The 12,037-nt window shown below is 33.5% G+C and overlaps 2 protein-coding genes across 2 annotated transcripts; both read left to right on the forward strand.

Moving 5' to 3' along the window:
- The first annotated feature begins 4,627 nt into the window (after window positions 1-4,627).
- LOC132253164 (TMV resistance protein N-like) lies at window positions 4,628-5,122 on the forward strand. The gene has a single exon (XM_059734583.1). It carries the CDS (start codon window positions 4,628-4,630, stop codon window positions 5,120-5,122), a length of 495 nt encoding a protein of 164 aa, XP_059590566.1.
- Window positions 5,123-8,465: 3,343 nt separating this feature from the next.
- On the forward strand, window positions 8,466-11,812 carry LOC132253165 (disease resistance protein RUN1-like). Its single transcript, XM_059734584.1, has 4 exons — window positions 8,466-9,635; window positions 9,962-10,084; window positions 10,167-11,123; window positions 11,186-11,812. Exons 1-4 carry the CDS (start codon window positions 8,649-8,651, stop codon window positions 11,810-11,812), a joined length of 2,694 nt encoding a protein of 897 aa, XP_059590567.1. The 5' UTR covers window positions 8,466-8,648.
- Window positions 11,813-12,037: the final 225 nt, after the last annotated feature.

Genomic DNA, 12,037 nt, shown 5'->3' on the forward strand with positions numbered 1-12,037 from the left:
AATTCAATGGAGGCTAAAGCCAATGTTATTGAACAAGGACCAAAAACTAACAAGAAACGAAAGCATGGTGATCAAAATCAGAATCAAGGATCAAATGCGGCAAAGAAATTCAAAGGCAAATGTTATAATTGTGGCAAAACTGGTCACAAGTCTAATGATTGCCGTAAGCCAAAGAAGGAAAAGAAACCCCAAGCTAATGTGACAGAATTTGATAAACTTTCAAATGATGTCTTCGAGATGAATCTTTCCGCTGTTGTATCCGAATGCAATATTGTAGGAAACACCAAGGAATGGTGGGTGGACACTGGGGCTACTTGTCACATATGTTCCAACAAGTGGATGTTTTCAACTTACAAACCCGTGGAGCAAAATGAAGAATTATTCATGGGTAACTCTTCTAGTTCCAAAGTTGAAGGCCGTGGGAAGGTGATTCTGAAAATGACTTCTGGCAAAGAACTCACTTTAAATGATGTGCTTCATGTGCCAGACATTCACAAGAACTTGGTTTCTGGATCTTTGCTTAGCAAAAATGGTTTCAAATTAGTGTTTGTGTCGGATAAGTTTGTACTTACAAAGAATGAGATGTTTGTAGGAAAGGGCTATCTTAGTGATGGGCTCTTTAAGATGAATGTAATGACTGTTGTTCCTAAGTCTATTAATAATAACAAGATTGATTCTTCTGCTTACTTGCTTGAGTCTTCTAATATTTGGCATGGTAGATTAGGACATGTTAATTATGATACTCTACGTAGATTAATTCACTTAGATTATCTACCTAAATTTAATATTGATACTAATCATAAATGTGAAACTTGTGTAGAATCTAAATTAACAAAAGTACCTTTTCATTCAGTTGAAAGAAGTACTGAACCTCTAGACTTAATTCACAATGATATTTGTGATTTAAAGTTTGTGCAAACGAGAGGTGGGAAAAAGTATTTTATTACTTTTATCGATGATTGCACTAGATACTGTTATGTATATTTGCTTCAAAGCAAAGATGAGGCAATTGAAATGTTTAAACATTATAAAAATGAAGTTGAGAATCAACTTAGCAAAAAGATTAAGGCAATAAGAAGCGATAGAGGTGGTGAATATGAATCCCTTTTCGAGGAGTTCTGTTTAGAACATGGAATCATTCACCAAACTACCGCTCCATATTCTCCTCAATCTAATGGGATTGCTGAATGCAAAAATAGAACATTGAAAGAAATGATGAATGCTATGTTGTTAAGTTCTGGTTTACCCCAGAATTTGTGGGGGGAAGCTTTGCTTTTTGCCAATTATATTCTTAACAAAATGCCTCATAAGAAAACACTTAAAACACCTTATGAATTATGGAAAGGTCACAAGCCTTGCTATAAATATCTAAAAGTGTGGGGGTGTTTGGCAAAGGTTGAGGTTCCTAAACCTAAAAAGGTTAAAATAGGACCTAAAACCATTGATTGTATATTCATTGGTTATGCTAATAATAGTAGTGCATATCGTTTTCTTGTTTATAAGTCTGAGATTCCTGATGTGCATGTTAATACAATTATAGAATCAAGGAATGTTGCATTCTTTGAAACTATTTTTCCATATAACAAGCCATCTGAAACAAGTACACAAAAGAGGACTCATGATATTACTTTTGGTAATAATCAATTAGAAGTAAATCAAGAATCAAAAGAAAAACAAGTTGACGAAGATCCTAGACATGGAAAAAGGGCAAGAAAGTCAACTTCGTTTGGCCCAGATTTTCTAACATATTTGTTAGAAAATGATCCTCAAACGTTCAAAGAAGCTATGTCCTCCCCTGAAGCTTCATATTGGAAAGAAGCAATTAATAGTGAAATTGAATCTATTCTGCAAAACCATACTTGGGAACTAGTGGATCTTCCACCAGGTACCAAAACATTGGGATGTAAGTGGATTTTCAAAAAGAAAATGAAGGCAGATGGTTCAATTGATAAATACAAAGCAAGACTTGTTGCCAAAGGGTACAAGCAAAGGGAAGGATTGGATTATTTTGACACTTATTCACCAGTTAGCCGAATAACTTCTATTCGTATGTTAATTGCTATAACAGCAATAAACAATCTTGAAATACATCAAATGGATGTTAAAATGGCATTTTTGAACGGTGAATTAGATGAAGAAATATATATGGATCAACCTGAAGGGTTTATAGCTCCTGGACAAGAGAGGAAAGTGTGTAAGCTTGTTAAATCCTTATATGGATTAAAGCAAGCACCTAAACAATGGCATGAGAAATTTGACAATGCAATGATATCAAATGGATTCAAAATTAATGAATGTGATAAATGCGTTTATGTCAAAAACAATCAAAAAGGATATGTCATTGTATGTCTATATGTTGATGACATGTTAATTATTGGTAGTGATACCAATATGATAAAAATGACTAAACAAATGCTATCCAGTAGATTTGATATGAAAGATCTAGGTGTGGCAGATATAATTTTGGGAATTAAGGTCTCAAAAACTTCTGATGGTCTTATACTTTCTCAATCTCATTACATTGAGAAAATACTTGAGAAATTCAAGAAGTATGATATAAGACCAAAGAAGACACCTATGGATGTAAATCTTCATCTTTTTAAGAATACTGGCATAGGAAAATCTCAATTAGAATATTCTCGTATAATTGGCAGTCTAATGTATGTGATGAACTGCACTCGACCTGATATAGCATACTCCGTTAGTAAGCTAAGTCGATTTACGAGTAATCCCGGAGAAAATCATTGGAAATCAATAATACGAGTTTTGGGATACCTTAAATATACTCAAAATTATGGACTGCTTTTCACAAGATATCCAACTGTACTTGAAGGATACAGCGATGCTAATTGGATATCTGACTCAAAAGACTCAAAATCCACAAGTGGATATGTGTTTACACTTGGAGGTGCAGCTGTGTCTTGGAAATCCTCAAAACAAACTTGTATAGCTCGATCTACAATGGAATCAGAATTCATTGCAATAGATAAAGCTGGAGAAGAAGCCGAATGACTACGAAATTTCTTAGAGGATATTCCAAATTGGTCAAAACCTGTGCCTGCTATTTGCATCCATTGTGATAGCCAATCAACAATTGGAAGAGCACAGAGTCATAACTATAACAGTAAGTCACGTCACATACGACGTCAACATAATACCGTTAGGCAATTGCTCTCAAATGGAATTATCTCAATTGACTACGTAAGGTCAAAAGATAATATTGCGGATCCGCTTACAAAAGGTTTAACTAGAGAGCAAGTAGAAAGTTCATCAAAGGGAATGGGTCTAAAGCCTATGAAATAAACCAAGGGTCATCATAGTGGCAACCCAACCTAGCTGATTGGAGATCCCAAGATCTAGGTTCAAAGGGCAAACTGAACTATGTAGAACTCAGAACGCACTGCGGAGATACTTACTCCAAACCATTCCTATGATGAGACAGTGCATATCTGCCGTGAGAATCAGGATAAGATACGCTTTTAATGATTTCTATAGTTTATGAAATTGTGTCATAAGTGGGATATTGCAGGATATTCTTAATAGAAATTACCTACGTGAGTAAGAAGGGGGCCACTTCTATGAGAATTATGAAAGGCTAAATTCTCTAACATACTCAAGGAAACCAAGAGGTGTTTAAGGCCAAAATGAACACAAACGTGAGAACCAACTGTGTTAGAAATGGTACTGCGTGATTCTATTGTCTTGGTTTACACCAACGGCTGGCAATTCAAAGACAACGTCTATTGACTGGCCAAGTAAATCCGATAGTCTTCACTAGGGCACGTTCAAGACCAATGGTCACTTAGTCTGAAGCAGTAACTTTTCATTTGTACTCGAACTAGTGTCTACATATTCATTTTGCATGTTGTAAAGCCAATTTTACATTCATGTGGGGGATTGTTGGAAATGAGTTTGACAAAAAAATAATAATTGAGCAACTTGGGGCTTAATTAAAAGTGTGACCCACACTCCGAAAATGTCGGGACCACGCACCAACGCATTCTCCTCCGCGAGGAGTATAACGTGGTATATTTATTTGTTCAAATCCATTAAGTATTGCATGAGAAAATTGACTCCAAAGTCACCCACTTGAATGACTATTCCAAACAGGTACGTGTCTATTCCGAATAGGTTTATACCTATTCTAAACAGACACCAGGAAGTCTATAAATAGACTTTCTACCCCGGCATTAAATGTTTCAATTAATTCCTGCATATTTCTCTTTCTCTTCTTTGCATCCTTTGTCAGTTCGAGTACAAAACACAAGTTGTGTTCGTGGTGTTCTACAGATTGAAGTGCTGCTTTTGTAGAACTGAATATCCGTTCTATCTTGGGAGACATTGATTCACTACCTTGAGCACCAGAGAGGGAATAAAATTGTCTTAAGGAAACAGTGTTGTCACTGGGCTCGGATTCATAGAATTAAAGTAAATTCTGTAATTTCATTTATTTTATTTACATACTTATTTAATGTTTTCTTAAAGTATAAACTGTAAAAAGATTTTAATTAATAACAATTTCTTTCATGTCCAACAAGATCAACAGTCTATAAAAAGAAGTTTTATTCCTCTTAGAATTTAATCCTTCGTAACCCTCTTGTAAGTTTAGCACAAGCACAATCCAACAATGGCTTCCACTAGCAGCCGAAAACCCTCTTCCTTTTCTACTTCTATTCCTCCTTCGAGTTATGATGCGTTCTTGAGTTTCAGAGGGGAAGACACCCGTAGAAATTTTACGGGTCATCTCTACCATGCTTTAGTTACAAATGGAATTAACACCTTCAAAGATGATGAAGAGCTTGAGACAGGAGGAGTCATTGCAGAAGCACTCATTCAGGCCATCGAGGAATCAAAGGTTTTCTTTGTCATTTTCTCGAAAAACTGTGCTTACTCTAAGTGGTCTTTAAACGAGCTTGTCAAAATTATTGAGTGTATGAAAGCAAAGCAAAGAAGAGTTGTTCCAATTTTCTATGATGTGGATCCATCGGAAGTGCGAAGACAAAGTGGGGGGGTATGGAAAAGCGTTTGCTTATCACCAAAAAGATGCCAACCAAGAAAAGAAGAAGGAGATTCAAAAGTGGAGGATGGCCTTCACAGAAGCAGGCAATCTAGCAGGATATGATCTGCAAAATTATCGGTAAGTATAACTTGTCTTCACCTTTATTTAAAATAGGATTTTTTAAATTTATTTATTTTTTATTACTTTTAAAACTTGGGATAAGTTCTTCGAAAACCAAAGTTTATGAATTGTATGGAATTTGATTTTTTGCCATTTGTGATTTCTGGCTTTGCTCACATAGATTTTTCTAAGCTTTTAGATTTATTTTGCTTCAAAGTGCTTTATAACCAATATTAGAAGGACAAATATTATAGCTACATTTTCCTCTTACCTTCTATTCTAAGAATTTGTCATCATTTTTTTTGGTGATTGAACCAAGAGTTTAAAAATAAAAATTCTCTCAAGATTGAATAGATTCCACCAAGCTAGATTACCAAGATTATCCGTCTTGCGAAAGTCCCCCAAACTAAGCAAGCAACCCCATACAAGTCTCATAGGCCTTTTTCTCTTATTTTTATTTCTCCATTTTTTCCCTTAATCTTGTGTCTAAGGCTATATTTAATAAGTAGAAAATGTTATATCTCTCGAGATTGAATAGATTCTACCAATGCAAGCTAGATAACCAAGATTACCGGTCTTAAGAAAGTCCCCCAAATTAATCAAACAACCCCATACAAGTCTTATAGGCCTTTTTCTCTTATTTTTATTTCTCTTTCCACCCCGCCCCCTCCCCCCATTGACATTGAAAAAGTAATAAAAAATTAAGAAAGGGAAAACAGAAAAAAGTTATTAATTTTTTCTCCATTTTTTTAAAAGAAAATGGAAAATGTATTCTTTAACGACTTAATTTTTCTTTTTCCAACTTTTCATGGTCAATAAAACAATCAATTTTTTTTCTTATAATTTTTCTAATATTTTTCTTTTTCTTTATATATATATATATATATATATATATATATTTTCTCTATTTTATTTTTCTTAAACTTTTCAATAACTAAATATAACCCAAATATTTCAAAAAGTCATTTATCGAACATTTTAAGGACATATATTCATTTTTATTTTATTCCTTGATTATTAAGTGATCTTGTAGTTTGTGCAGTGCAACTTGCTTTGTGATCTTATTGGCACATATTTATTACACATGACTGAAGTAATCTCTCCATAGGTCTTGGTGTTACCCTGTATTGAGCTCATACTACTCTCAATACCATGCTTTCTATGTATAATGTTGGAGGCCAATAATTGTTAAATATGAGTTAGGCATCTTACTAAAGTTTAGTTGTTTTTTCTTTTGATATTTCTCAAAGAATTGGTTAACTAGAAGCCATCCTAGTGCTTGCCAAAGATCATAAACACTATTAATCTTTTCCTTGTAAAATATGACTTTTTTTATTTTGACCCTTGGTCATATATATTGGTATGTAGATAATTTTAAAAAATTTACGAGGAAAAGAAAATACAAAAAAAATAAATAAATAAAAGAAAAGAAAAAGTAAAATAAAAAATTTATTTAAAGTCAATAAATAATTTTTATATGTTATTTTAAACTCATTTTAATTCTTTCATATAAAGATAAAATAATTTTAAAATGCAAAAGTTTTCAAATAACTTTAATTATAATTGATTTTTTTTTTTGTTTTTCATATTAAAAATCAAATATGAGAAAATCATTTTTTTAACGTTTTTTTTTTCTCTTTTTAGCATTTCATAGGGGAAGGGGAGCGCCAAAGGGATAAAACAATTGAAAAATAATAGAGCTTAGAGACATAGAATTAAAAAGAAACCACAAGATAGTTGTTTGTAAAATAGTTAATACGATGCAAAAGAAAGTCATGCCTCTTCACATATTAGATCTCTTTGTTTCCAAAATAAAAATGATTAAAATCATAAAAGGGAAAAGAGTAATAGTTACCTTCATAGGGAGTTGACAAGTTTTAAATTAAATTTCAGTTAATCTCAAATCTAAAAATTAACTTGATCATAAAATTCAAGAAAAAAATAGATTGATTGAATTGATAGTAAAAACGGAACAAAAATAAAAAAATAAAATGGATAAAAACATAGATAGAAACTATTCAAAGAGATTGGTACACCTTGGATCCAAATTTTAACCTTGAGTAGGATCTCTTTTAAACATATACCTAGAGATAGTCGCATTCTTTCAAACTTTAAATCTCAATTCTATTTTAGGACATTTATCTCAAGATTTTGTCAAGGAGTTTACACATAATTGATCAAATCAATCATCATTGAATTAATCCTTTTGGATAAACATTCAATGAGACCGACAAGCATCAATTATGCCATAACTTGAAGGACTTGCAGAGAATTTTAATCCCTCAAAGCTGAGATTCATGAATCTAAGAATAGGGACAAAATTATATCATCAAGATGCACTCTGCAACCAAGATCTCATGGAGTGGATGGATTTAATTGCTCATCAATGAAAGTTTAGCCTTAATTTCAATTAATGTTTGGCAAGTGATAGAATGATGGAAATCAAATAGGGAAAATAAGAGAGGATTTTAATCTCTAATTTAGATTTAAAGTTTTCAAACATGCACAAATCTCCTATTTATACCACAAGCGTGCCAGGCAACGTTATCTTAACAATGCTACCTCTTCTAAAGGTGAAACCCTCACCAATTACAGGTATTTAAACCCCTTCCGGAGTCTAAATTTACAATTACAAAGTTTTAGAAAACTCACACAGCAGATTTCATTATTGGATTTGGAAATGTATACCATTTTCGATATGACAATCATGTTCTGGAGCTTGTATCAAAATTTCGATATTCCACTGCCCTGCATTGGAATTTTTCTATAGCTTCTGCAAATCACTTGACTTAAACCAATACAAGCCACATTGAAATCAAAAACTGATATGGGCCTCCTTTTGCATGTAGTATTGACTTTGGTATTCAAATGAAAATTAAGACAATTCAATATAACATCTTTAACCTCTTTTCCTTGGCTTTCTTGGTTTGTGCTTCCTCGTCTCATCTTCTTTCCCTTGTTCAAATTCCTTTAGCCTTGAAGCATGCACCTTTAACTTCATTGCCATAAAGGAAAGTCATAAGTGATGCTCAAATAAACAAAAACATTACTAAGGTGGTAAGCTAGTCTTGCAAATTGCCTTTGCTCTAGGAAAACTAGTCATTGTCTCTATGAACCCCCTCATGATAGAATCCTTCATCATAAATGGAAAGTAATATCAATCCTAGAGAGATGAACTTCTATATGAGTCTTCCAACAAATTGAGTAGCACAAACCAACAAAATCTTATTTAATTTTATATATTTTTTCATTTTTTTGCAACAAGTATACTAGATATAACAAAATGAAATTGTACTTGCATATGTAATTTAATACATGTGATTTAATCCCTTTTTATTTACATTGTATTAACTCCTAGTTCCATTTAAGTACTTCATATTTGTTATCTTTTGCAACCCATTGTAGCTTATTGCATATTTTGTTATTCTTTACAATTGGCAGGTATGAGTTAGAAGTTATTGAGAACATTATTGATGATATCCTTAAAACGAGTCATCAACTTTTACATGTTGGAAATAACATCATTGGAATGAACCTCCTTTTAGAAAAACTCAAATCTTTGATAGAAGTTGAATCAAATGATGTTCGCATGGTTGGGATCTATGGAATTGGTGGAATCGGTAAAACTACCATGAGCAAAGCTATTTATAATGAAATCTTAACTAAATTTGAGGGAATTAGCTTTCTTGAAAATGTGAGAGAAAAATCCAAAGATGATTCTAGTCTAGTTCAATCACAACAACAACTTAATAATAGTATCCTAAAGAGAAAAAATCCAACAATAAGTAATGGTCATGAAGGAATCCATGTGATAAGGAAAAGGCTCCAAACAAAAAGGCTCCTTGTCGTTTTGGATGATGTGGATAAGTTGAAACAGTTGGAAAATTTAGCAGGAAAACATGATTGGTTTGGTCCAAGAAGCAGAATCATCATAACATCTAGAGATCAACATTTGCTGAATGTGCATGGAGTTGATGCATTACATGAGGTTAAGGAGTTAAATCAAAAGGAAGCTACTCAACTATTTAGCCAACATGCCTTTCAAAAAGATCTTCGTGAAGAACATTATGTAGAATTGTCTAAGCGCGTGGTAGATTACACTAAAGGTGTCCTGTTAACTCTTAAAGTTTTGGGTTCTTTTCTTTTTAGGAAAAAAATACGAGAATGGGAAAGTGAATTATGTAAACTAAAAAGAAAACCTAACATAGATGTCCAAAATGTTCTTAGGATAAGCTTTGATGGGTTAGATGATTTTCAGAAGGAATTATTCCTTGATATTGCATGTTTCTTCAAAGGGCAAAATGAGAATTTTGTTACTAGAATACTAGATAGTTGTGGTTTCCATGCAACTATTGGAATAAAAGTTCTTAGTGACAAGTGTCTAATAACATTTTTCCATGGCACCATTAGGATGCATGATCTATTACAACAAATGGGTTGGGAAATTGTTCGCCAAGAGTATCCTAGAGAGCCTGGAAAATGGAGCAGATTATGGGAACTTGATAAAGTCTATGATGTATTATGAAGAGAAATGGTAAGAGCTAATATATATGAGTTTCAAAGATATATTTTTGTTTAATTAGTTACATAGTTGTATAATTTTAGCAAGGTTTTCACTTTTTCTTCCTCACTTATTCTCTACTCTTTTTTCAGGGGACCAAAGCAATTGAAGGGATATTCCTAGACATGGCTGCATGAGAGATTCAGTTTACTAATGAAGCTTTCAAACTGATGAAAAATCTTAGATTATTCAAAGTTTATTGGAGTAGTCATCACCATGGCTTTACTAAAAGGGATTACAAAGTGCTTCTTCCCAAAAATTTTGAATTTCCCTCTTACGAGATGAGATATCTCTATTGGGATGCATATCCTTTGAAATTCTTACCATCACATTTTGATGGGGAGAACTTGGTAGAACTCAACTTGCAATCTAGTAACATAAAACAAATTTGGAAAGGGAATAAGGTATGATAAATATTTAGTTATATTCTAGTTTTTTGACTTTATATTAATTTTGAAGTTTGTGGAAACTTTATTTATTAAAATAAATTTCTTTTGTCAGTGTTTGCAAGCTTTGAAGGTGGTTGACCTAAGTCACTCAAAGAAGCTCATCAAAGTGTCAAATTTCTCATGCATGAAAAATTTGGAGACACTAATTCTTGAAGGTTGTACAAGTTTGCACTGTGTTGACCAATCTATTGGAGTTCTAAAGAAGCTTACTTTACTGAGTTTGAAAGGTAGCAAAAGGCTTAAAAGTTTGCCAAGCACTGTTGAGTGTTTGGAATCTCTTGATACTCTTTATCTCTCAAGTTGCTCCAATCTTGAAATATTTCCAGAGATCAAAAGGAATATGAAACGTTTATTGCGGCTTGAGTTAGGTGGGACAGCGATAAAAGAATTACCCTCCTCAGTGGATCATCTCACTGCACTTCAATACTTGGATCTGCCTGAGTGCAAAAATTTGGAAAGCATTCCATGCAGCATATGTAGGTTGAAGTCTCTTGTGAATCTCAATCTTAATGGTTGCTCAAACTTAGAGGTTTTTCCCGAAATCTCCGAAAATATGAAAAGTTTACAATGTCTTTTTTTGTGTGAAACGGCTATAAAAGAGCTACCATCATCAATTGAAAATCTAGTTGATCTTCGACTCTTGGTGCCGGATAATTGCAAAAACCTTGCAACTCTTCCAAACAGCCTTTATTATTTGAGACATCTTACAACTCCCCGTCTTGCAAACTGTTCAAGACTCCATAAACATCCGGAGAAGTGGAACCTGGAATCTTTAGGTAGTATTGGTTCGCAATTGGCTTCCTTGAAGATATCTCTAAGAGGAACAAATATCCGCAGCATATCTGTCGTCATCACTCAACTTAGTAACCTGGAATTTCTTGATATGAGCCACTGCAAGATGCTTGAAGAAATTCAAGGGCTTCCACCAAGTCCACGTGAGATAAATGCGTACGGTTGCACAGGCCTCAAAAGCTTAATCCACTCACAAATTCAGGTATGATCTTTTTACTTAATAATGTGTTTTTCTTTTTTTTTTAGCAAAGACGTTTTATGCAGATAGGATTCACCTATGTACAGAGTTTGGACATGGAGAAATATTTGGAGATGGAAAGCAGTTCCATGCAAGGTTATCTTTGTTTGAATAAGACTGGCGCCATTGAAGAATTTCCCTCCTCAATGGATCATCTCACCCGACTTCAGAAGTTAGGTATGAGAGTGTGCCAAAACTTGAAGAGTCTTCCGAGTAACACTGGTAGGTTGAAATTCCTAGAAGAACTCTATGTCAGTGATCATTCAAACCTGGAGACTTCTCTGGAATCACAGAGAACGGAAAATATTAAGGGTCTCAAACTGGACTTGCCGAGTTTGAAATGGTTAGAGCACTTGTTTCTGATGGATGGAACAGTCGCCAATAATTTATGGTGCCTATCATCACTAGAATGTTTAGATCTAAGCGAAACCAGTATCCATCGCATACCTGCTGGTATTACTGAATGTTGTAATCTGAAACACCTTATCATCCGTCACTGCAAGAAACTTAAAGAAATTCCAAAGCTTCCATCAAGCCTACTAAGCATAGATGCATACGGCTGCACAGGTCTGGGAACATTATCAACTCCATCAAGTCTTCTCTGGTCTTCTCTCCTCAAATGGTTCAAGAAAGTTCAGGTAGATTTTTATTAAAACCTTCTCTATGAATTGCAAAATACTTATGAAGTAATTATATTCATTTCTATTTCCTATTTTCTGTGCAATTAATTATTCTAATTATAACCATGTTTTGTAATGTAATGGTGTTTCTTGATTTTATGCACAATCTAATCTAATCTATAAATGTTTTCTTCAATGCCACGCCATTAATTTACATGTTTCCTTTAACTGTGCAGCCTCCTTTGAAAAGGTACAGAA

The sequence above is a fragment of the Vitis vinifera genome, chromosome 18 (assembly GCF_030704535.1).
Source record: "Vitis vinifera cultivar Pinot Noir 40024 chromosome 18, ASM3070453v1".
Lineage (NCBI taxonomy): Eukaryota > Viridiplantae > Streptophyta > Magnoliopsida > Vitales > Vitaceae > Vitis > Vitis vinifera.